Genomic DNA, 26603 nt, shown 5'->3' with positions numbered 1-26603 from the left:
CCCGGCTACAGTTACAATCTTAAATGCATACATGTTAATAATTTTAGATGTAGAACAAAACCTGGCTTTAAAAATAAGAAAATACTGTTATATTTTAAACATTCAAAACTTGGCTTTCTTAGACCAGTAAGTATTGAAATTTCTAAAGCAGCGCTAGGCTTTTGCTTGTGGATTTGGACAAAGAAGAGAAACCCATAGCTAAAGGTGCCTCATTCCTGTTTGTCTCCTTGTTTTAGGCATTTTGGCTATACACCAATCACATGTATGTAGATTTCTGATATGACAAGGCTTGATCATCCATCTGGGGGGTTCTTGTATTTGCTTTGAAGTTACATTCCACATTCTACTTTTAAAGTGGTTATTTTTAGTGTATTGTCTGAGTGTTTGTTATAATTCATAAGCATAATAGCTGTGGTGGAGTTGGGCTGGAGGACTGGATCAGCAGTTAAGACCACCTGCTGCTCTTGCAGAGGACCTGGGTTCAGCCACATTGTGTTTCATAGCAGAGTCTGTAATTCTGGTTCTAGGGGATCTAATGCCTTCTTCTGGTTTCTATAGACATTGCAAACATGTGATGCCCTTGCCTAAATACAGGCACAACATTCATACTCATAAAATAAGAAGGACTGGAGAGATGGCTTAGCTGTTAAGATCACTGGCTGCTCTTCCAGAAGACCCAGGTTCCATTACCAGCACCCATAGGGTCACTCACAAAGTCTGTAACTCTAGTCCCAGGGGATCTAATGCCCTCTCCTGGCCTCTAAGGGCACTGTATGCATGTGGTGCAGAGACATACCTGCAGGCAAAATACCCATACATGTAAAGGGAAAAAATGTTTTAAATCTTACTTTTAAAAACCTTTTGTTGAAGAATTTAGAGTAGAATTAGTTTATTGTATCATGAATGATTTAATAAAACATTTTTATTGGCTTTTCAAAATGAGTTTGGGTTTTGTAGGCATGATTTCTATCAGATTGACTTGGTTTTGATTCATTTGACACTGATTTACCCTTGGCACCTCCCATTCTGTTCTCCTTTGACTATGATTCCTTTCCAGTGTTTAACCCTGTTCTTACTTTATAATATTAAGATAATCTTTATATTTTAAGTACAGAGTTATGAAACTATAGAAAGATGTATTTAGATTGCCTGGGTCAAGACCTTTTGTAGATATTAAATGGGATTGTGCTAGGCATAAAAATCACAATTAATAAGCAATTAATTTTCTAAAGAATGTTTTGAGCACTCCTTGCTGGTGTGAACAAGTTAGCTGTTTACAGGATGTCGGCCTGGGATGTGATCTCGGTCTCTTGATCGTCATTCTGATGGCCTCCTTACCATGCATCTGCAGCATTTTCTGCTTTGTAATTTACAGTGGGAACGATCTAGAAGCTTCTGTTGTTTGTTGACATCTACACGCTAGAATATGTAATTTAAGTAGTAAGTCAAACAGTCTTTAGTCATTCCTTATAAAGGAGCCTCAGCCAGGCATAGAGACACACACCTTTAATTCCAGCATTTAGAAAACAGCTTGGTAGATTCAAGGTCAGCCTGGCAACACAGAGAGTTCTGGCCAGCTAGGGCTACGAAGTGAGACCCTGGCTTAAAGGGAGTAGGGAAAAGATTTCTCTTAAAGTACCCTTTGAAGTGCTGTCTTAAAATTTTATGTTTGCTTTATGTGTGTGTGGGGTTTGCTTTTGTCTATTCTGTACACGCCTGTGTGCCCAGTGCTTGTAGAGGCCAGAAGAACGCGTTGGATTTCCTGGAATTGTGGTCACAGATGGTCGTGAGCCACCATTTGGGTGCTGGAAATTAACCTGAACCTAGATCCTCTGGAAGAGCAGCCAGTGCTCTTAACTGCTGAGCCAGCTCTCCAGCTCCAAGTTCTGCCTTTCAGTTAATTGTTTTGAGGTGGTCAGGCTGCTCTCACAGCTGAAGATGGCCTTGAATTGATTTTCTCTGCTTCTCAAGTGCTGGGTTTCAGGGATCTACCGCTATGCCTGCCTGCCTTTATTTTAATAAGGCTTTAGTAATACTCGGGATTTGTAAGATGTTTTTCTATAAATTTTGATAGCTTTTACGTATCTGGTCGTCGTTGTGTGCTGTTGCCCTGATAAGCATACTAGGTTTATTATTTAATTATCTCAGCATCCTTACAAAGTACATACTGTTACTGACCCCATTTTATGAATGAGGGAACTAAAATTTCAAAAGTTAAGCAACTAGTCCCTGGATACAGATTTGATCTCAAGTAGTTATTAGTTTTATATTTTTGGTTGTGAGCCTAGCCTTTAACAGCTGAGCCATCTCTCCAGCCCTAGTTTTAAAACTAAGCATGGAAGGTTTTTTTTTTTTTTTTTGATTTTTTTAATCGTCCTCCTCAGCATGGAAGATCTTATGATAGCAGTTGGATTCAGATACTTTCCAATATCAGTACATCTCTTTTGCAGGAGGAAAAACGATTATAATGAAGGTTAATGTTTAAAGGAAAAGATAACATTCCGGTGTGACATAGAAAGTAGCTTGTATGTTTGTGTAATGTCCAGAAAGGCTCCTGTCCCTCACTGTTAGGTTGGAGGCACCCACAAGCCAGGGAGTGGCTTAAGAGCCCCTCTGGTTTCCAAGACAGTTGGTGTCCTTGATTCAGGGTGGCTTCTCTCTGATGAATTCATAGGGTCCCATTGGCATTGCTTCTAAAACTTGATTGGTATACCTCTAGGTTGGAGAGGCTCAGGTTTCTAAACCCCTCTCTAATCTTGGTATGGTGTAACATCTTTCTAACCCCTGGGCCTGGTGAAATGACTTCTAGAACTAGGATGTAAAGACTTTCCCTCAATGGTTTACATGTGTTATTTGTACCAGAAGTCTTTAAGCAAGACTTTATTAATTCTTATTTATTAGAGAGGAAGTTTATAAAGATAAGTGATTTGACCTTGGTAGCATAACTCATAGGCAAAGCTAGAGGTTGGATCCAGGCCTCCTGACTTTATCCTATTTATTAAAACACTATTATCACATTTAGTGTGTATGTATGTATGTGCACGCGTGAGCATATGAACATATATGTACATGGCATGTGAAAGACAGAGGGTAAAGCCTAGCTTGACTGTCTTCATGCTTCTTGCTGGAGAGGAATATCATTCTTCATTGGGTGAGAGGCCCAGAGGAGGCCTCTTTTGGTACACCACAGATGTTATTGTTGCTTTGTCCTATGTAACATTGTCAACAATTAGGTGAATATCTTAGTTTCTTCTCTATTGCTGTGAAGAGACACCATGACAAAGGCAATTTATAAAAGAAAGCATTTAAGAGCCAGGCAGTGGTGGTGCATGCCTTTAATCCCAGCACTTGGGAGGCAGAGGCAGGTGGATCTCTGTGAGTTTGAGGCCCGCCTGGTCTACAAGAGCTAGTTCCAGGACAGGCTCCAAAGGTACAGAGAAACCCTGTCTCAAAAAGCCAAACCAAAACAATGCATTTAATTGAGGACTTGCTTACAGTTTCACAGAGTGAGTCCATAACTATCGTGGCCTGAAGCATGATGATTGGTAGGCAGAGAGGGAGGAAGAGAGGGAAGGAGAGGGTGGGGAAAGAAGGGGAGAAAGAGAGTGGGTTCTGCTTGGGTTTCACACCTTCTCCAACAAGGTTACACCTCCTAATCCTTCCTGAAAAGTTCCACCAACTAGAGACCAAGCATTGAAATGTGAGTCTGTAGGGGCCATTTTCAAACAACTACAGTGAGTTACATTCAGTTATGAGGTTGCCTTACACAGATTCCTTACAGTGCAGCTTACTCTTTTAGTGCAGAAGTAATAATAGCATGCAAGGCAAGGATGGCGAGATGAGTGAACAGTGGCTGATCTTCAAGGGGTCCTGGATTTGATTCCCAGTACTCGGGTGGTATCTCACCCTCTTCTGGCCTCCACAGGCACCCAGCACACAAGTGATGCATAGACATACATGTGGGCAAATTATCCATGTACATACAAAAAAAAAATACATATATGTTCAGAATGGTGTGTTCAGGTCACCTAATATTGACTCTGTCCTGTGGTCATTAGCCATTACTCTTATGCAGATTTACATTGAGAAAGAGGATACAGGGCAAAAAGAAAAATACAGAATGTACAGTTTGAGGAGAAAAAGAGCACGGGGAAATTTGATGTTGGCACCAAGGTGTAAGCTGTGCTGAAAGAGGAGGAGAAGCCTGGTGGGAGAAGACCGGAAGGGAGTGCTGCCCTCAGGGAACGTGCCACCCAGCTAATCCTGCAGTGTGTGAAAGGAAACGGTCTGAGGGGTTTCCTCCACCTAAAAAGCAACTACAAAGGAATGCCTATGCAATTGTAATTCGAGGAAGGTTCAGGTTCCCTCCAAAGCAAATATACTTGACAGCATCAGCCACTTGATTCTGGCTTTAGAACCACGAAAGATACCGGAGTAAAGGGGCTGTGGAATCTTCCTCAGTGTTTAACAAGAGCTGCAGAGGCTGGGCAAGTGGCAGTAGAGACATGGAGACCCTGAGAGGTCACTTTGTGAAGATAAGAATGTGAAGCCTGAATTGTGTTAGAGACCACAGAATGTTGGAGGTGCAAGAGCCATGCATGGGACACGCGCCAGGGAAAATTGAACAGGGAGTAGAACCAGCTGGAGAGGGAGAAGTGTGTTGTGGTTGGTAAAGCTGGGAGGAAAGAGCCATATAAGTAAGCCTTTTGACACTGGACACAGAGCTGCAGGATTTGGAGTTTGCCCTGCTGAGTTTTGGATATAGAACTATCCAGCACACAATGTAAGGTGTTCTTCCTTCTTTTCTTCTCTCAGTTTACCTGTCTGTCCTCCCTCCCTCCCTCCCTCCCTCCCTCCCTCCCTCCCTCCCTCCCTCCCTCCCTCCCTTTCTTCCTCCTTTTTTTTTAAAGCCTACAGCACCCAGTATTCCCAGGCGGTCTCCCATCCAAGTACTAACCAGGCCCGACCCTGCTTAGCTTCCAAGATCAGACGAGATCGGGTGTGTTCAGGGTGGTATGGCCGTAGACCCCTTCCTCCCCCTTTTTTTTTTTTTTTGTTTTGTTTTGTTTTGTTTTTAGACAGGGTTTCTCTGTGTACCTTTGGAGCCTGTCCTGGAACTCACTCCTTATTCCAGGCTGGCCTTGAACTCACTGAATAAGTTCCTTTGCTGGGGCTAAAGGCGTACACCACCACTGCCGAGCTTAAGGCGCTCTTTCTACTTAATGAAATAAAATACATTATAAATCAGTAAAGTATTACATTTTGGTAATGTAATTTAAGGATTGAAATTACATTTTGATAATGTGAGTTTAAGGATTTTTCAGCATTGTTTTCTGTTGTGTGACGTCTGTCTTTCAGATATTTTTATCACAGGGTGAAATTCTTTAGAAATAAGTTTTAAAGAGCTGTTTCCCAATTCTTTTTCAACGTGACATTGTTTCTTTCTTCCCACAGGTTTGATTGTAAATGCATCACCAAGAGGCAGCCCAGAATGAAGAAAGCAAACAGGAGTGTTGGCTCAGTGCCTAAGGTGTCTGGCATAAGCAAACCACAACCAGTAGAAAAAAGCAAACCTGAGAATAGCTCTTCTGCATCCACAGCAGGCAAACCTGTAAAGCCGGGAGCCGCAGCATCTTTGTCAAAGGTATTATATTAGCATAGCAATATTTGAATATGCAGTGGATTCTAGGCCTGTATTTTAATATGTTGAATTTATTAAATGAATATTATTTGGGGTTCACTCTCTACTAGGACTAGGAATATAGTCTTTGAAGGGATCTTATAGCAGGGAGCCTTAATTGGTGTTTTGGTGTATCCTTATGAATGGAACTAATAATAGGCTCTGCATGAAAAATAACCCAGTGCCTGCTTTATGCAGGGTGTCGTGTGCAGGTGAGCTGGAGGTAGAGTCTGCCTTCAGGGAACTTGAGGAGGGAAGGATGGCCACCATGAGACGCAAACAGGAATAACTGACCCACCACGAAAGGCCAGATGCCCAAGACAGTATGGACAGTAGATGATGCTCCTAGCTCAGGAGGACTTTGAAAGGAACTGGCAAGCTGTGTGTTAAAGGATGACTGGCTGTCGTGTTTCTTCCGTCACACACACAGCATAAATTTCTTTCTTTTTTGTTTTTGTTTTTTTGTGACATGGATTCTCAGTGTAGCTCCCTGTAGTTTTTGACTGGTCTGGAACTCTCTGTAGACCAGGCTGACCTTGAGCTCAAAGATCTGCCTGCCTCAGCTTCCTCAGTATTGGAATTAAAAGTGTGTGCCACAACACCTAATTTACAGTATGGATTTCTGTCTTGTCTTTTTTTTTTTTCCCCTTTATTTATTTTTCATTGGTAGAAGGCTGTTTGTGGGCGTCAGTCTGTTGTGGGAGGCTGCTTGCCTTGCTTGTTTGTTGCCAGCTGCCCAGACTCCAGAAATAATCACACAAATACTATATTATTTAAGTCACTGCTTGGCCAATCACTTAAGTGTATTGCTAGCTAGCTCTTATATCTTTGATTAACCCATTTCTATTAATCTGTGTATCGTTGTGTGGCTGTGGCTTACTGCCAAGGTTCCAGTGTATTTGTCTGCAGCAGCAGTTACATGGCTTCTCCCTGACTTGGCCTACTCTCTGTATCTCTTTCAGCCTGACTTTACTCTGTTAAGCCATTGGTCGAAAGCAGCTTTTTTATTAACCAATGGCAATAAAGCATATTCACATCATACATCACCTCCTGCATCACTTTTCTTTTCCATTTTATTCCCCCTGGTTTTTGAGACAGGGTTTCTCTACAGCTTTGGAGTCTGTCCTGGAACTAGCTCTTATAGACCAGAATGGCCTTAAACTCACAGAGCTCTGCCTGCCTCTGCCTCCTAAGTGCTGGGATTAAGGTGAGTGCCACCACCACCACCCAGCTGGATTTCTGTGTTTTTTTTTTCTTAACAGCTGATCCAGTATTAGTCCTAGTCAGCATTGGGTTTTAATCCAGTAAGAACTTAGTTAATTTTCTTTAGACTTTCTTAGAGAATGGATTAATTCTTTTTTAAGAAAGAATTGTAATTAGACCAGAATCTTTGGGGACAGAGGTGAATCCATGGCTTCAAAGGATGGATTTTGGGAACATAGCAGTTTTTCAGGGGTGTTCTTTATTGGCTTGGGCTATCCAGGGATGCTCCACGCCAGTCAGTCTGTCCGTCAGTCTGTCTGCTATGCACCTGAGTACATGTGTGTGTCCCTTCCTGCTACAGTATGGAAGTGGGAGTCCATCTTGGTGTTACAGGGCTTGAACTTAGGTTGTTAGCCTTGGTGACCCACATCTTTACCTGCCGAACCACAGCCACTGTCCTCAACCTCTACTTTTAAAATGTCTTTATTTTTTTGTTGCTGTTATGTCTTGAGACAGGATCTTGCTGTGTAGTCCAGGCTGGTCTCAGATTCCCTGCAGTCCTCCTGTCTCAGCTCCCCAGGTGCCAGGATTACAAGTGTGTTGTTCCACTAGACCCAGCTCCTAGTTGGATGCTGTTACACAGATCCACACGGGCTTCTCCAGCCCTCACTCATTTAGCACTCACTCATCCCCTTACTCACTTGCCTGCTTCCTTGCTGTAGTGTTGGGATGTTGGGGTCAGCCGATGACACAGGCTCTAGGAAGGGCTTCTGCTAGTCTGACAAGGAGAGACCAAGCATGGCCGACCTCTCCAACAACCCCTCGTTCAGGCAGAGGGTTTTAGATTGGGGATTAATTTTAAAAGCATGTCAAGTTTGGCAGTGGTGTCACAGGCCTTTAATCCCAGCACTCATGAGACAGAGGCGGGCGGATCTCTGTGAGTTTGAGGCCAGCCTGGTTTACAGAGCGAGTTCCAGAATGGGTTCCAAAGCTACAGAGAAACCTGTCTTGAAAAACCAAAGGGGGAAAAAAAAAAAGGAAAAAGCACTCAGAGGAACAACATGTGAGGGATTTCCATGCACGTTCTCAAAGACCTAGCAGGAACTTTCAAGGTTATTGAAACTGAACCTGGGCTGATTCAGTGGGCGTGGAGGGCCCTAATTTTTTCCTCACTGTATCGTTGATGAAGTTGCTAGTTGTCATCCTGTGGCCTGGGGGGCAATGCCAGGAATGACCTTTGCCCTACTTCCGATAGTCTGAATCAACATCCTGAAGTGTCCCCTGGGTGTCAGAGCTGCCACTCTTTCATGTAAGAGAGGTGGCATGTTCTGACCTAACTGGTTACTCGCTTGCTGGGCTGTCTTCAGAGTGGAGTGCCTGTGTCACAGGAGACCTGTTATTTGTGTGACTGGAAGAACAGGTTGAAATGTTGTTGTTGGATGTGTACCACTGCCTGCCTTCTGTGTCCTGTGTGTCAGATTCACTATGGTATGTGCACTGAGCAGGCATGCCGCATCTGCGGTGTGGGCCTGAAGTTGCTGGGAGTTCGGTCTTGAACGGTGAGTACTTTTCCATTGTAAAGCCAGCACGCACCAGCTGTGCAGGCTTTAGGCTCTGTTACATTAGCAGCTTTGTTTGAGTGTGTGCATGTGTGTTGGGGGTGGGGTGGGTAGATTTGTATGTAGTAGGGAGGGTCAGCTGTCATACTCTCTGGAACACTTTGTGTGAACTGGATCAGTTACTGTCACTTAGAAGAAAACTGCTGTTGATTAGAAATTGAAGAAAAGATAGGAAAGAAAAAGTAAAATAAGCGAAAGAAAGAAAGAAAGAAAGAAAGAAAGAAAGAAAGAAAGAAAGAAAGAAAGAAAACATTAAAGAACTTTTGAGAGGCTTGGAATTTAGCTCAGTACCAGAGTGCTTGCCTAGCATGTGTTATGCCCCAGGTACCTACCATCCCTAGTACTGTGCAAAAGAAGGGGGTTGCCACATCTCTGGCTTGTTTATATTTTGTTTCTCAGAGTTACTGTAGTTCACTGTTCCTCTGGCACAAACCTCCCACAGTCTTCATTCCTGGGACTATAATGGAGCATTGATGAGTGGCAGGATAAATGAAGGGTTTTGTTTCTGGTTATTTAGGCATCATGTGTACATACTTAACCCCATTCATACATTTTTGTCATTGATCAATTTTCCCATGACCCCTTTCTCGTAGTGTCAGGGTAAAAGCCCTTGAACTTTTTAGTATCTCATTTCAGATGCCAACTCTAGCTGAGAGTTGGAGGATGATCTTGTGACTTAGCGCTCCGGTCACTGCTGATGGTAGAAGATGAGCAGTCATAGCTCTCCTCAGGGAGATAAGGGAGGTCATTCTCACTCCAGCCAGGGGAGTGCAGATCCCGCTGGGGCTTGGGTTCTCTTCCCTACTGAGGCTGTTCCTCAGTGCACATCTGCCAGTGTGCATACTGCGTGGTTCTTCCTAGTTAGTACTTGTAGAAGCAGCAGAGTTCCCATTATACTGGGAGATGTTTTTTGTAAAAATTGATGGAGGGAACTAATCAGCATCAGTCAGAACCCAATACTGACAGTACTGTGTAATTATTTTGATCATATCTTCTGCGATTATATTTTGTAGTACAAAATACAGTATTGTAGCTTAGAAACAGGCTGCGTGTATAGTATGTAAAAGGCCCTGGGCAGATCCTTAATGCTACACACACACACACACACACACACACACACACACCACACCATATATACACACTACACCACACCACACACGCATAAAACATGCACAGAGGGCCAGGCCGGGGGAGAGAAAGGAGAGGTTAAAGGTGCACCAGTTTATGTCTGAAATGTACAGTTTGGAAAGTAATCTTAAAATTTAGGAAAATATGTAAATTAGACTTGACCATGAGGTGTAGGCAATACTTTGTGGGATTTCACTGTCTGAACCTGCAACATTTTTGCCAAATTAATTTAATCTTGCATCTGTTGTTAAAGGTGTATTCATAACATGCTCCTTCATCAGGCTCGTGTTTTGGGATGTTAATGGCAGGGAATACTTACGGGGATGTTCATCTCTTTACAGAGTCTTGTAGTGCAATCAGAAGAAATGGACAAACAGTAGTGAACATACAAGCAGTTTACTGTAGAAGGCAAGCTGGAAAACGCAGCACTGTTTTGAGCGTGTTTGTACGTTGTTGTGTGGCTGATGCTCCCAAGGCATACCTTGAGCTTAGCGAGTCCTTGTGCAATGAATGTATCCTGCAACCAGCACCCAGATCAGGAAACAGCATCCCTGCTTCTTAGAAGCCTCTCCAGCGCCTCCCCAGAAGGAGATACTGCCCAGAAATTAATTTGCCAGTTTTGAGTTTTATACAAACGTAACATAATAGGTTAGTTACGTTGTTTACTTCCTTTGTTTTAACCACTCAGGGCTGTGTAGAGGGCTGTGTAGGAGGAATAGTTTGCTTCTGTTGTGTTATGAATGAGATGGGGCACCTTTTGGTGTGTTTTGTTTCTTCCTTTTAGAGACAGTCTTTCTATGTTACTGAGGTTTTAGACTCTACATGTATTCTTTGCTAAGAATCACCACATGCTAACTTTTATTTCTGCAGTTTAATCATCGTCCTGTGTATACATGTGCAAACATGCGTTTATATATATGTACACATACAGTTTTTCTTTCTATTTAATTGTAAATTATAGACAGTAATGGTTCTTTCCTGGTGAATATTTGTATTTTATAGCCATAGTGTAATTATAAAGCCAGGGCATATATCACCATAAGCTAGTAGCAGGTGTATGGCCTATTACATTTGTTAATGGCAATAGTGTTCATTACCAAAAATGAGAATTTCTTTTCTCTTTAAAAGAGATTTGCTTTTGTGTGTGAAGGTGTGTTGCCTGCATGTGTCTCTGTACAGCACATGCATGCAGTGCCCACAGAGGCCAGAAGAAGGTGTTAGGTCCCTGGGAGCTGGACTTAGCGCTCCATTTAGAACCTCAGCCCACTTTAAAAACTTTAGCTGGACTTAGCGCTCCATTTAGAACCTCAGCCCACTTTAAAAACTCAGTCTTTTGTTTCTTCGACTCTTTGATTCCTGAGTTTCTTGTCTCTGCTGTTAGTCTTCTGTCAGAGGTGGAGCTGGCGCTCTCCCCACCCACTGGTTCCTTCTTCCTCATACAGCGGCTTTTTAGTTTCGTGAGGTCACACTTGGCGATTGTTGGCCTTAATTCCTGAACAAATGGAGTCCTCTCAGGAAGTCCTTTCCTACACCGAATCTTGTCGATACTGCCACTGTTTTCGCCAGCAGTTTCATTGTTTCAGCTATCACATTGAGGTCTTTGATCCACTTAGATATCATTTTTGTGCATGGTAATAGATGTAGGTCTAATATTGTTTATCTGTGGACATCCAGTTTTCTCTGCACCATTTGTTAAGATACTGTTTCTTATCCAGTGACTTGGACTTTCTCTCTCTTTCTTGTGTGTGTGTGTGTATAGAGGTCAGAGGACAACTTGTTGGACTTAGTTCTTTCCATCATATATGTTGCAAGGTTAAACTCAGGTCTTCAGGCTGGGTGGCCAGTGAGCCATCTCTCTAGCTCTCTGTACTGTTTTTTAATAGCTGTATCCCACATTGTGTTGTGTGCCAATGCAGTTTAAACCATCCTTCTCAAAAGAGTGTGCTATCACACTTTCTGTGTTTTTGCTAGCCTGGTAGGTATCAAGTATTTTACTATCTGCTTTCTTTTCTTTCCTTCCTCTTCCTTTTTATTTGTTTGTTTGTTTGCTCATTTATTTATTTATTTTAACTATGATAAGGATTTTTTTTTTTTTTTTGAGACAAGGTTTCTCTGTAGTTTTGGAGTCTGTCCTGGAACTAGCTCTCTTAGACCAGGCTGGCCTTGAACTCACAGAGCTCCGCCTGCCTCCGACTCCTGAGTACTGGGATTAAAGGCGTGTGCCACCACCACCCGGCTGGATTTTAATACTTTCTAAAGTTTTGTTTTTGTGTACTTAAGTTGATTGAGTTTTTGTTTAATGATTTCAGAATTTCTGGTTGTAGTTAGAAACAGTACACTTTATTTCTGATGTGTATATACTTCAGACTCATTCTTTTCCTACTTTGTGAATACACAGTTGCATGATATTTTGTTTGTGTTCTGACAAGTAAAGTTTGCCTGGAGCTCAGATAGCAGAGCTAGCCTCTAGATAACCTTGGAGTGCAGGCAATGGTGGCACAGGCCTTTAATCCCAGCACTTGAGAGCAGAAAGCCAGTGGATCAGAAGTTCAAGGCTACTCTGGGCTGCAGGTGCTTGAACCAGTCTAAAAGAATGCCAGGCAGTGGTGGCTCACACTAGGGAGGTGGAGACAGGATTATAAGGCAGGTGGAGACAGCACCTGGCTCCAATCAGTCTGAGGATTTGTAGAGACAGGATCTCTCCCATCCAGTCTGAGATTTCGTAGAGGTGAGAAGTGACTGTGGCTGACTGCTCTGCTTCTCTGCTCTTTCAGCTTCCATCCCCTAATATCTGACTCCGGGTTTTTATTTAGTAGACTAATTAGGATCCCACTTCACACAGTTGACCTAGCACGGTTTCTTGTAAAACCTATGTCTTCCGAATTACTTTTAAAGCCATAAATCAACTATCTTCCTATATGGTTTCTTATAGGATTTTTTGCTTATTACTTTGGTTTTTTGAGACAGGGTCTCTTCATGTTAGCTCTTGGCTGTCCTGGAACTCGCTATGTAGACCAGACTGGCCTTCAGCTCACGGAGATCCACCTGCCTCTTCCTCCTGAGTGCTTACACTGTCTCCTGTGCCGCAGCTCCTGGCTTGTAACCCAGGACCTCACCTGTGCTGGCTAAGAGCTCTGCTGCTGAGCTGCACTCTCGCTTTCAACTCTTATTCTGCTTCACCGATTTCTTCTTGTGTTCATAATGTGTGATCTGAGTTACACAGTAAGAGTTTGTGATTTGGTATCCCAGTGTGTGTTTGACTTTGTCATTACCTGAAGGCAAATTGCAACCAGAGAAGTGTGACTAGGATTAGTTTCCCTTTTCACCTGACTTAAAGGAAAATAGTTCAGCCTGGTCTACAGAGCTAGTTTCAGGACAACCAGGGCTGCTACACAGAGAAACCCTGTCTCTGGAAAGAAGGGGGGGTGGGGCGGGGAAGGAAAGAATCTTTAACATAATGGGAAAGAAAAATTAGTTTGAAGATAGCTTTTTTAAACATATGAAAGGCGATTTGAAATAGAGTATGTTGCTTTTATGTAACTGCTAGTGGTTGAAGATTGATGGAATAGGGAACTTGAGATTGAAAGGTATTTTGTGCCATAGTTGATGGCAGAGACAAGTCTTAAAGAATGTACATATTTCTTGGTTAATTTCCTCCTTTCTCTTTACTCTATGTTTTTTAAGTATCAAACAGTATGACAACCCTTAATTATCAGAGTTTAATTCTTTGTAAATGTTTGAAGAACTGATCCCTTTTCTAATTTTATTTTATTTTATTTTAAAGATTTATTTATTAAATATACAACATTCTGCCTCCATGTATGCCCATATATCAGAAGAGGGTGCCAGATCTCATTACAGATGGTTGTGAGCCACCATGTGGTTGCTGGGAATTGAACTCAGGACCTCTGGAGGAGCAGCCAGTGCTCTTAACCACTGAGCCATTTCTCCAGCCCTAATTTTAGTTTTTAAATGGAAAAAAAAGAGTGTTTTGCCTGAATGTATGTCTGTGCACCTGTTGTGTGTCTGGTGCTCACAGAGGTCAGAAGAGGTCATCAAATCCCCTGAAACTGGCATTACAGACGGTTGTGAGCCACCATGTGGGCGCTGGGAATTAAAGCTGGGTCCTGTGCCTGTGCTCTTAACCACTAAGCTATCTCTCCAGTCCCCTATTTTACTTTGTATCTTGGTGTTGGGATCAAACCCAGGTCTGTGAGCATGATAGGTGAGCATTCTATGACTTAACTGACTTAACCTCATCCCTAAGTCTTCTCTTTTTTTTTTTTTTTTTTTTTTTGAGACAGGGTTTCTCTGTGTAGCTTTGGGGCCTGTTCTGGCATTTGCTCTGTAGACCAGGGTGGCCTTGAACTCACAGAGATCTGCTTACCTCTGCCTTTCAAGTGCTGGGATTAAAGGTGTGCATTACCACCACCTGGCTATTCCGACACTATTGACTGTTGAAGGACAGGAGAGATGGCACAGTGATTGGAAGGACATCCTACTTGTTCAGAAGATCTAGTGTGGTGGCTTGACTGGGAACTGCCCTCATAGACTTGTGTTTGAATGCTTGACCCATACAGAGTGTCACTATTAGGAGGTATGGCCTACTTGGAGTAGGTGTGGCCTTGTTGGAGAAAGTGTGTCACTGTGTGGGTAGGCTTTGAGGTCTTACTTGCTCAAGCTATGCCTACTGTGGGACACAGTTCACTTCCTCTTGCCTGTAGACCAAGATACAGACCTCAGCTCCTTCTCCAGCACTATGTCTGCTTGTGTACCACCATGTCTCTCCATAATAATAATGGACTAAACCTCTGAAACTATAAGACACCAGTTAATGTTTTCCTTTATAAGAATTGCTGTGGTCATGTTGTCTCTTCACAGCAATAGCAACTCTAACTAAGTCACCTAGGTTTGATACCCAGCACTCATATGATGACTCACAACCATTTGTAGCTACAGTCCAGGGGATCCAGTGCACTCTGCTGGCCTCTGTGGGCACCTGCTCAAATGTGCTGCACAGCCACATATGAAGGCAAAATATCCATACATATAAAATAAAATAAAGATATTTTAAACAGTTGAGTGATGAGGACAGACATTTCCCTATGGAATCCTTGGTATTGAAAACTGGAAGAAACTTTAGAGATTACTCATGTATGAGCCATTTTAACTTAAGAAGTCAATGATAATTTAAGAGCATTGCTTTAGCCAAAGATAGAAAATCGATCAGCTAATGTGTGCTTTCACCTTAAGTGGAGAAAAGCTTTCGAGACAGGTTTTCTCTGTGTCTTTAGAGCCTGTCCTGGAACTAGCTCTGTAGACGAGTCTGGTCTCGAACACACAGAGATCCGCCTATCTCTGCCACTAACACCTGGCTTTAGTCATCTTTATAAGGTATCAGTGTTAGGAAATAAACCTTTTTAGGTGTGAAATTAACCCTTGATGTCCCTATGAAGTCCCAGTTTTTGTTACTGTATTACTTGGGTCTTGAAAAGTTTTCCGGTTTTTGCAAATTTAGCACTAGAGAATTAGATAAGCTAAGGTGCATTTCAAAATCATTTCTTTTAGAGTCATTTTAAAGTAATGAAGCTTTACTTGAGTGTTAGTGGCAATTTTCAAGCTTACGGCAGTGTAGGCTATCCTCATTGTCGCCTGTGTAGTTTTACTGAGGTGATCCCGTTCACGAGTGGCGTGCCTAATGAAAGTTTAATGTGAATGACGCCTTCCTGTCTCACTGAATCTGGCTCAAGTGGGCACAGCAGGCAGCCATAAAATCTTCTATCGTGTGCATGATTGAGAATCTAAAGAAAGACTTGTGTGGTTGCCTGCAGCTGTAAAGAGACTTGGTGTCTGATTGTGCAGCACAGTGGTGCACTGCCTGTTTATTAAATGTCAGGAAGTCTTAGTAAAGTTCTGAAGGATAGAATAAAAGTCAAGAGCCTTGCTTAGCCTTCAAATTAATCTTTTTTTCTTTCTTTTTTTTTTTTTTTTGGTTTTTCGAGACAGGGTTTCTCTGTGGCTTTGGAGCCTGTCCTGGCACTAGCTCTGTAGACCAGGCTGGTCTCGAACTCACAGAGATCCACCTGCCTCTGCCTCCCGAGTGCTGGGATTAAAGGCGTGCGCCACCTTGCTTCATCTAGTCAGTGTCTTTTTATTTTCTCCTGCTTCTAGACCAAGAGCAATGATGACCTTTTAGCTGGAATGGCCGGAGGAGTAAATGCGACTAATGGTGTTAAAGCAAAGAAGAGCACCTGCTCATCCGCAGCGCCTTCAGCCCCTGCCCCTGCCATGACCGTCGTGGAGAACAAATCCAAGATTAGCACAGGTATGGGTGCCTTGTACTTATCTGCTTTGGCTCACTTCAGCCTGACACCTTCGTATCCACCCTCCTCCAGGTGAGAGAGAGAGAGAGAGAGAGAGAGAGAGAGAGAGAGAGAGAGAGAGAGAGAGAGAGAACACGCATGTTTTATTTGTTTATGTGTAAATGGTTTCAAGGTTGACCACTTTGTACTAAGTGACAGTGAGGGGCTGACCCTGGGAGTGGTGAATTTCTTTCTCCCAGCAGCCATTGTTTGCTGGAGTGGGACTCTGTGAGAATTATGCCCCCAGGTTAGCCCGTCTAGTTATACTGTATTCTGTCTTCTTGTTGCAGCTGTTTCTAGAGGAGACAGTCTTATAGGAGACTTCCTGGTATTCTGTGATGTTCCCTGAGTCCAGATGCAGGAGCTGTGATGTAGATGGATCCATTTGGGCTGGGTTCCCTACAATTGTTAATCTTTGCATTGTGTCCTGTTGGGATTTTCTATAATGGCTTCAGTTTTTTGTAGAGAGGCTTCTTTGAGAGTGATGGCCACGGTTACTTACCTGTGGCATAAGGGTAAGATTTAGAATAAAGTAAGGAACTATGCTGGGTTAGCAGAGTGGCATAGTAGAGTCTCTTGTGTGACCTCACTGGTCCTGGGGAGTTCAGTGGGTTTCTAGTACTGGCATAATTTCTCCCATTGACAGCTGTGGGTTACCACCAACGTGTAAGAGCCACTGTAGGGTACCTTTAAGGATATCTTGCCACGATGGTCATTGTTGTGTCTCGTGGTTGTCACAGCTGGCTAGGACTGTTAAGTGCTCCCCTCCCTTGGCAGTTTGCATAGTACTTCTGGTACCATGGAAGCTAGACTGCCCGAGAAGGCTTTTAGGTTAGACCCAGCTTAAATCATCGGAGTTCAGTGAACTGTGTGTGATTTCTTCAGTAGCAGGGCCTTACCCTCAACCTCTGTGGGAAACCAAGAGCAACAGCCATAGCCTGTATAGTTTTGGGAGTCACTTAGACTACCCTGACCAACCACTCAAAAAGGAAGTTTCTTGTTTCTGGTACTGGGTTTTTGTTAGTCTATGGTTCTTATGGGTAATGCACAAGTGGCATTTCTCTCTCTCTCTCTCTCTCTCTCTCTCTCTCTCTCTCTCTCTCTCTCTTTCTCACACACACACACACACACACACACAAGTGTATCTTCTATAATTTTAGGTGAATATTAAATATGATTACTTGAGGCTTTTTTAGTCTTGGAGTTATTTGTCCCTCTTCCTTTTCCTTAGCTCTTTGTTTTAGATTAATAATATTAATCTAATGATTTATATTATAGTAAAACTAATCTAATTAATAAAGTTAACAAATGAACTTAGAAAATCCTACCATCTAAGGAGAAATATTACCATACTTCACTTCTTACAGTTACAGGGGAAAAAAAGCTTTCAAAACTGTCAGTAACTTTAAGATCATGTGATGAAACCCCTAATTTGTACAGTTAATATGTACTAATAAATAATTATAAGCCATGAAAATGTCACTTTATATGATAAGGCATATGAAAGAAAACTAATTGGCCACCATTTATAGCAGACCCTCTTCAGTCATTATGTAGTCTCAGCTCTTTTGTTTGTATTGAACTTTCCTAGCCCAGGGTCCTGCTGTCCTCTTGCCCCTTTGAACTTCTGCAGTTTCTTCTTACATTCCAGATCCCACTCCACCATTCGTTTTAGATTAGCAAGGGAACGTTTCCGTCTTTTTTTTTTATAAGCATTATTTTATTTGATCGTCATTGTAGCTTTTGAAGTTTAGGCTGTATTTTCTTCATTGTAGATATGAGATAACTATACTGAAGTTTAGCCTAATAGCCTTGCCAAAAGCCATCCTTTGTTTCTTGGGAGCTCATTTTGTACCAGGCTATATAAGGTACAAACCTGCTGATGGAATGAGGTTTGAACCTTCAGTGTATTACTTCCAAGCCTGAGGTCATCACATTTAATGCTCTACTCAGGACAAGGATGTTAAGAAGAAATACTCTATTCCCATCTCCTCTTTGTGACTTACAGAGCTGAGCAGGTGGTCATCCCAGTATTCATGCGTGGTTGCCTATTGACGAGCATTCCAGTGTGCACACGTGGTTGTCTACTGATGGTTACACTGACCTTAGGATTCATTCATTACTAGGTACTCTAGTTCAGATTTGTGTGTCTCTGTCAGTCTGCTAATACACTGTAATAAAACACCACAGACTGGGTGGTTCACACAACAGAAATTTATTATTATAACGTAGTATGTAAATCAAAGTCATGACAGTTTGGCTGCTTTCTCACTGTCTCCACGATGTGTCCCTATGCTTTTGTCCTCATCTCCTCATTTTGTAGTCACAAATCACACTGAAATCACACTGGATCAGGGCCACCCTAACAGCTGTCTTAGTCAGTGTTCTATTGCTGTGAAGAGAACCATGACCACGACAGCTCTTATAGAAGAAGGCATTTAAATTGGGACTCGCTTACAGTTTCAGTGGTGTAGTCCATTATCAGCATGGAGGAAGCATGGCAGCGTGCAGGCAGACGTGGTGATGAGCAATAGCTGAGAGTTCTGCTTCTAGATCTCTAGGCAGTAAGAAGAGACTCCAGGTCAAGCTTGGGCTTCTGAAACTTCAGAGTCCTCCCCCAGTGACACACTTTCTCCAGCAAGGTCACACTTCCTCTGACAAGGCCACACCTCCGAATCCTTTAACTAGTGCCACTCCCTAAGCATTTAAATCTTTGAGCCTATGGGGCCATTCTTATTCAAACCACCACACAGCTCTACCTGAGTTTTATTGACTGCTTCAATTACCTGGCTACAAAGTTTACTGGAATGGAAGTCTTAGCAGTCCCAGTGTAGTGCTGGAGTCCTTGAGATTGAATCCTGAAGTAGTAGGCTCTAATACCAGCCTTGGCTATAGGATCGATAAGCTTACCAGAGAGAGAAAGGGCAAGGATACACAGGCGAAAGCTGAGATCAAAAGTGTGCCCCAGACGGAAGGTGGGTCTTTCCACCTCAAATGACCCAGCCAAGAAAATCCCTCACATCTGTGCCCAGCTGGTTGGTGTCTAGTTGATTCCAGATGTAGTCAGCTTGACAGTGAAGATTAGCTGTAATAATCTTCTAGATTAATTTCCATAAATATCCCCTTTCCTTGTTGCTTTTTTGTCGTCCTTTTGTGTGCCATGCTCACTTCCACTTCCTTGCCTTTGTCTGTCTTGTAACCAGTCTGACTTCTACCTTACTCTGATTTTGTGGTAAAATGGACGAACCAAGATTTCTGTCAGTGAGTGACTGTAGAATCTATAACTTAGCCAGTAGTCACTGTTGCCTCTTTTGTAAAAAGTGTGTTACACACATTAATCAAATTCATTGAACAAATATACTTTGGAGTTGAAATAGAACCTTAGCATGTATCCCCAACTAGCCTGGAACTCAGTATATTGAATCCTCCTGCGTCTGCTCTGCCTCTTGTGTTAGGATTGCAGGTATGTGCCAACCACTCTATAGTGAAAAATTTTTAACTGCTAATGTTTTAAACTTTTGAAAACTGACATGATTGTTTTGTGTGGTGTAAAAGAAATAGAAAAAAATATAAAGAGCAGTATTTTTTACTTCAAAAAACAAGAGCTAGACCTGATTTTGTAGTCCTGTGTCCTCCTACTGTTTCCCCATGCTGGGATGGAACATGAGGCCTAGCAGCTGCTGAACCCCAGCCTCCGTCCTCTCGTCTTGAGACAGGCTGCCACTGAGTTGTCTGGGCTGGCCTTGAATGTGTTCTGTCCCACGTGCCACCAGGCCCAAAAAGTCCTTGAAACCAGGGGATCATCTTCTAATGAGAAGCTATACAACTGATTTTATACAGGGGAAGGGTAGATTTTATGGTCTGTGTCAGTGTGGCTGGCTGCCCGGCTTTCATCTCAGTAGTCCTGGGTTCTGAACACATGCATTTTGTTTTTAATAATTTTATCTTAAATTCTTTGTTTGAAACATGTAGGCACTAGTTCCTCAGCCAAACGGAGTACTTCAGCCGGTAATAAAGAATCCAGTTCTACCAGAGAAAGATTACGTGAACGCACACGGCTAAATCAGAGCAAAAAACTGCCTTCCGTAAGTCAGGGAGCTAATGACGTGGCCCTGGCTAAGCGATCTCGGAGTCGCACTGCTGCGGACTGCGATATTCGCATGAGCAAGTCTAAGTCGGACAATCAGATCAGTGACAAAGCTGCCTTGGAAGCCAAGGTGAAAGATCTCCTCACACTGGCAAAAACCAAGGATGTGGAAATCTTACATTTGAGAAACGAACTCCGAGACATGCGCGCTCAGCTGGGCATTAGTGAGGACCCTCTGGAAGGCGATGAAAAGTCTGCAGAAAAGGAAACCATTATTGCTCACCAGCCAACTGATGTGGAGTCTACTCTACTGCAGCTGCAGGAACAGAACACAGCCATCCGAGAGGAGCTCAACCAGCTGAAGAATGAAAACAGAATGCTGAAGGACAGATTGAATGCATTGGGCTTTTCCCTCGAGCAGAGGCTGGACAACTCTGAAAAACTGTTTGGCTATCAGTCCGTGAGCCCAGAAATCACCGCTGGTAACCAGAGCGATGGAGGAGGAACTCTGACATCTTCAGTAGAAGGTTCTGCCCCTGGGTCAGTGGAAGATCTCCTGAGTCAAGATGAAAATACACTCATGGACCATCAGCACAGTAACTCTATGGACAACCTGGACAGCGAGTGCAGCGAGGTGTACCAGCCCCTCACCTCAAGTGACGATGCTCTGGATGCCCCCTCGTCTTCAGAGTCAGAGGGCATCCCGAGCATAGAGCGCTCTCGGAAGGGGAGCAGTGGGAATGCGAGCGAGGTCTCCGTTGCGTGCCTGACAGAACGGATTCACCAGATGGAAGAGAACCAGCACAGCACCAGCGAGGAGCTTCAGGCAACTCTGCAAGAGCTCGCTGATCTCCAACAGATTACCCAAGAACTCAACAGTGAGAACGAGAGGCTGGGAGAGGAGAAGGTCATCCTGATGGAGTCACTGTGTCAGCAGAGCGATAAGTTGGAACACTTTGGCCGACAGATTGAATATTTCCGCTCCCTTCTGGATGAGCATCACATTTCTTACGTCATAGATGAAGATGTAAAGAGCGGGCGCTACATGGAACTAGAGCAGCGTTACATGGATTTGGCTGAGAATGCCCGTTTCGAGCGAGAGCAGCTTCTAGGTGTCCAGCAGCATTTGAGCAACACTCTGAAGATGGCAGAGCAGGACAACAAGGAAGCTCAGGAGATGATTGGTGCCCTCAAAGAGCGCAGCCACCACATGGAGCGCATTATTGAGTCTGAGCAGAAGGGCAAAGCAGCCCTGGCAGCCACGCTGGAGGAGTACAAAGCTACCGTGGCCAGTGACCAGATAGAGATGAATCGCCTGAAGGCCCAGCTGGAGAATGAAAAGCAGAAAGTGGCCGAGCTGTACTCCATCCATAACTCTGGAGACAAATCTGATATCCAGGACCTCCTGGAGAGCGTTAGGTTGGACAAGGAAAAGGCGGAGACTTTGGCCAGTAGCCTGCAGGAAGATCTGGCTCATACCCGGAACGATGCCAATCGATTACAGGACACCATTGCTAAGGTATTGCCCAAGTAAAGATGCCCTCATTTGGCATTACACAGTTGCCATACAAAGCAAGCTTGTTGAGAAACAGAAGTGGTTGCTTAAGGTGCCATTGCCTTTTATTGACAGTCATCTCAAGTTCTAAAATGTGCTGCCTTAAATAGAGTAAAAGTTTTCTTTTCACTTTTCATTTTCTTCCCAGATGCTTTATAGTTAAAATGAATTTGTGCCTTTTTCTGGGCAATAGAGAATTTTATATCCTCATCTTTATCATACTGGCACGGGGTAGATGCTGAGTCAGGATTTCAGTTTTCAAGGATTGGCAGTGTCTGCTGCCTTTTGTCTTGCTATAGTTGTAGTTTTCTCAATATTTTATTGTGAGTTAATTCTACTTTTTAAGAGCATGGTTGCTCCTGTTTCTTGAAGGTGTGGGATTTGTTGCTGGCAGAGAGCTTAGAGATGATTCCTTCCGTTGCTTACGTCACAGATGTTCAGTGTAGTGGTTCCTAGTTAGGGTTTCCGTTGTGTTACCGTGACAACCCTTCTAAAGGAAAACATGTAATTGAGGTGGTGGCCTAGTTTCAGAGGTCCATTGTCATCATGGCGGGACATAGCGGCATGCAGGCAAATGCGGTGCTGAGGAAGGAATGAGTTGGCTACATTTTGCAGGCAACAGGAAGTTGACTGAACAGTGGGTGGTATCTTGAGTGCATACACACACACACGCACACACACACACATGAGACCTCAGAGCATCCTTTTGTAATGATATACTTCCTCTAGCAAGGCTATACCTCCTAATAGTGCCTTTCTCTTTGGGGGCCATTTTCTTTCAAACCACCGCAAATAGTGAAGACTCAGTCAGAATGGCTGGCTAGGTTACTGGTGTTCTGACCAGGGTTCTATATCCTGAATGATCGTGGAAGTGAGTGTTTTTGTACAAGTTATCTATTCTATCTGATATTTTGGTTCTTTTTTAATGTGTGTGTGTGTTTGTGTTATTATGACGCATTTGTATGTGCCCAGCCCACAGAAGCTAGAAGGGGGTGTTAGAGTCCTTGAAGCTGGAGTTACAGTCACTTGTTGAGACTCTTGACATGGGTGCTGGGGACTGAACTAGGGCTGTAGAAGGACAGGAAGTGCTCTTGATTGCTGAGATCTTCCCCACCCAAGTGCCTTGAGTTTTAAAGAGAGAAGTTCTAGTTCATCTTTGGTTTACATCAGAGGTGGGGAGGTAGAGTATGTGTGTGTTGCTGGGGGTTCAGGACATCAGAGGTGGGAGGTAGAGTATGTGTGTGTTGCTGGGGGTTCAGGACGTCAGAGGTGGGGAGGTAGAGTATGTGTGTGTTGCTGGGGGTTCAGGACATCAGACGCAGGGAGGTAGAGTATGTGTGTGTTGCTGGGGGTTCAGGACATCAGACGCAGGGAGGTAGAGTATGTGTGTGTTGCTGGGGGTTCAGGACGTCAGAGGCGGGGAGGTAGAGTATGTGTGTGTTGCTGGGGGTTCAGGACATCAGACGCAGGGAGGTAGAGTATGTGTGTGTTGCTGGGGGTTCAGGACGTCAGACGCAGGGAGATAGAGTATGTGTGTGTTGCTGGGGGTTCAGGATGTCAGACGCAGGAAGGTAGAGTATGTGTGTGTTGCTGGGGGTTCAGGACGTCAGAGGTGGGGAGGTAGAGTCTGTGTGTGTTGCTGGGGGTTCAGGACATCAGAGGTGGGAGGTAGAGTCTGTGTGTGTTGCTGGGGGTTCAGGACATCAGACGCAGGGAGATAGAGTACGTGTGTGTTGCTGGGGGTTCAGGACATCAGACGCAGGGAGATAGAGTACGTGTGTGTTGCTGGGGGGCGGGGGCGGTGTCAGTCAGGACAACTTGTGGGAGTTGGTTTTCTCCTCTCATGCGAGTTCCAAGGATTGGACTCTGGTATTCAGTTTGGCGTGGTGCCCTTCCCTCCTGAGCCATCTTGTCAGTCTGATAGTCATCACTTTCAGAGATACAGTTAGGAGGTACATGTTGAGGGGCGCTACGACTAGAGAAAGACTAAAAAGTGAAAAGCTATGTTTTACTTACTTTTTGTATGTGTGTCTGTGTGAATGTGCTGTGAGTCACATGAGGAGGCCAGAAGGTGACTTGGAGTATGTCCTCTTCCTCCACCATGTGGGCTCTGGGAATTGAACTCAGGTCCTCGGGCTTGGCAGCTAGCACTTAACCTGCTGAGCCAGATTGCTAGTCTTAATTTTTTTTTAATGGTTTCATATTTGATTTGAGTTTTTTTTTTTTGTCATAAGTACAGCATTTTTTTTAATGGTAGTGTCAGTTGTTCATCAAATGCACACTTTAAGTCCAAACTGGAGAAGAGGAAATGTCACCAAAATGCTTCATAAATAATCTGGTTAAGTTCAATGGTACATCAGTGTAATTCCCGTCAGTGACATAGTGGGGTTTGTCCCCATGTTGTGTTTAGCTAGGTTTTCAGTCTGTCTGAGGCTGCTCACTCTTAGCCTCCATCTCAAACAGTAAATACTTTGCTTGTAGAGTTTATCTTAAAAGATCTCTCCCTTTAACTGCTACCATTTCTTTAGGTAGAAGATGAGTATCGAGCTTTCCAGGAAGAAGCCAAGAAGCAGATTGAAGATTTGAATATGACGTTGGAGAAAGTAAGATCGGAACTGGAGGAGAAGGAGACGGAAAGGAGCGACATGAAGGAGACTATCTTTGAACTTGAGGACGAAGTAGAACAGCACCGAGCTGTGAAGCTTCACGACAACCTCATCATTTCTGATTTAGAGAGTGAGTAGAGGCAGGCTCTCCATTTCTCTCTGTTCCACCCTTTGTGTGCTTGTGTTTAGTGTGGGAAATAATAATCCGACTGGCACGCAGTCTGGGCACAGCAGCACGGCTGACTTTCAGAAGTGTGCTTCCCACGTGAGGGAAACTTTGGGTCTCTGTTTTGTTCTCAAATGTTCACTAGAAGCATTACTTGAAAATTATATCTAATTAATCATTTACACGAAGAGCTGATGGCATCGGTTATTATCTAGACCATAAGAAAAGCCATTTATTTTCTTTTAATGATTGTGTCTGTACAGAACAAAAAAGAAAGGCCCAATCCTGTAACACCCTGATTATGGAGCACTGGTTTCTGTTCTTTTTAAATTTATTCTCTTATTACCCTGAAGATGTTGCATTATGGTAGAATGGAACCTCCATTTTCAAGTTTCATTGTACTTTGCATGAGTAGATTTTTTAAAACTTTTATTTTGTAGTTATTTTGGATTTGTAAGAAAGTTGAGAAATCAGGTTTTTATATGAACCTAATCTGTTATCTTATGAATTGCTTGTTTATTAGTTACAAATGAGCAAAAAGAAAAACAACTGCTTGTGCAGTAGAGAAAGCTGAGCAGTCCTTAGGGTTTTCATATGGGTGATGGAGGCACATGGCTACGAGGCCCAGCACAAGTAGATGTGTTCTGAGGTTTTCGTATGGGTGATGGAGGCACATGGATATTAGGCACAGCACAAGTGAGATGTGTTCTGACTGAGGCATGTACTGACCACTGAGAAACATTAGACAAACAAGGCAATGCATGTCTAATAGCAGAGGTGTGGAGAGTGCTGCAGCCCTGAACACATTAGTATCATGAAAGAGAAAGGCTATGGAAATGTCAATGTCCCAGACAACAGAAGATTCAGGAGACATGATAATTAGATGTCTAGACAGGTCGATTACTACAGGGAAAAAATGACATAAAGGCACTAATCAAAAATTGAGTTGCGGCTAAGAGATTAAAGATATGTTAATAATACATTTAGGATGTTGATAATTACACTGTGTTTGCATAAAATATCCCTGTTCTTAGAAACCACACACCGAGTTTTCCAACGAAGGGCTGTGGTTACTGCACCGTCAATGAGTTCTGGGAAAAATGAAGTTAGTGGGTAGTAGATACAGAGACAAGGGACAGCGGTTGATAGAACAGTCGAGCACACTGCTGACAGCAGGGCCGTCTGAATAGTGGGTTTGTACTGTTTGCCACTTCCTGTGAGTTTAAATTATTTCCAAACAGTGCATTTAAAAAACTCTGTGTGTGCCTTTCATCTAGCTCCTAAGTTATTAACAAGGGTTACGGTGTATCACTCCTGCCTCCTTCTGTGGTGCTGGAGATGAAGCCTAGGAGCCTGTCCATGTAAATTGCACTTTCTCACCACTGAGCTACAGCCTCACTTTATACACTGTCCTTTACATTACAGAGCTGGAGGGAATGGGGTGGTCTTTTCTGACGCAGTAGTTAAAGTCTTCAGATTATTGGATGTGTGCAATACTTCTTTAGACACTATTCGTTTATTATTCCTTGACAGCGTTGATTAGCAAGTACAGCATTGGGTCTATTCATAGGTTGGTGGGGATATTTGAGATTGTCAAAGAAGAACAGGTCATTTGTGGGAAATTTTCAGGTTATAGCTTGGGAATTCTGAGCTCTGGTTAGCTGACCCTGAATCTGTGGGTTGACTAAGGTTTTGTTAAGTATTCTCAGGCCTGTCTGTTGAAATAACCAATGACAGGACAGAATCTTTTTGAGAAGATGATGTGACTGTGTACTCTGGCTGGTTTTCTGTGTCAACTTGACACAAGGCTGAGTCATCAGAGAGGAAGGAACCTCAGTTGAGGAAATGCTTCCACAAGATCCAATTGTAAGGCATTTTCTCAATTAGTGGTCAATGAGGGAAAGCCCAGCCCATTGTGAGTGGTGCCATCCCTGGGCTGCTGGTCCTGGGTTCTCTAAGAAAGCAGGCAGATCAAGCTAGAGGAAGCAAACCAGTAAGCAGTATCCTCCATGGCCTCTGCATCGGCTCCTGCCCTGCTTGAGTTCCTGTTCTGACTTCCTCCAGTGATGGACTATGATCTGGAAGTGTAAGCCAAATAAACCCTTTCCCTCTCCAGCTTGTTCTTTGTTCACGGTGTTTTGTTGTAGTAATAGAAACCCTAACTAAGACAGACTAACATGAACTTTCTCATCTTCAA

General features: G+C 43.3%; 1 protein-coding gene and 1 non-coding gene across 4 annotated transcripts in view; one reads left to right on the top strand and one right to left on the bottom strand.

Moving 5' to 3' along the window:
* Specc1l (sperm antigen with calponin homology and coiled-coil domains 1 like) overlaps positions 1 to 26603 on the top strand; it is a 103751-nt gene that overhangs the window by 12752 nt on the left and 64396 nt on the right. For all 3 annotated transcript variants that reach the window (XM_050140580.1, XM_050140588.1, XM_050140574.1), the window contains exons 2-5: positions 5455 to 5644; positions 15802 to 15955; positions 19965 to 21598; positions 24163 to 24370. In XM_050140580.1, coding sequence (XP_049996537.1) covers positions 5492 to 5644; positions 15802 to 15955; positions 19965 to 21598; positions 24163 to 24370 — 2149 coding nt within the window. In that variant the 5' untranslated portion in view covers positions 5455 to 5491. The remainder of the gene's footprint in view (positions 1 to 5454; positions 5645 to 15801; positions 15956 to 19964; positions 21599 to 24162; positions 24371 to 26603) is intronic.
* LOC126502878 (5S ribosomal RNA) lies at positions 4909 to 5027 on the bottom strand. Its single transcript, XR_007592080.1, has one exon. It is a non-coding gene; the product is annotated as a 5S ribosomal RNA (ribosomal RNA).

Source organism: Alexandromys fortis, unplaced genomic scaffold (assembly GCF_014885135.2).
Source record: "Alexandromys fortis isolate MF-2015 unplaced genomic scaffold, M_Fortis_MF-2015_v1.1 scaffold_9, whole genome shotgun sequence".
In the NCBI taxonomy this organism is placed as follows: Eukaryota; Metazoa; Chordata; class Mammalia; order Rodentia; family Cricetidae; genus Alexandromys; species Alexandromys fortis.
This window is presented reverse-complemented; position numbering and strand designations above follow the sequence as displayed.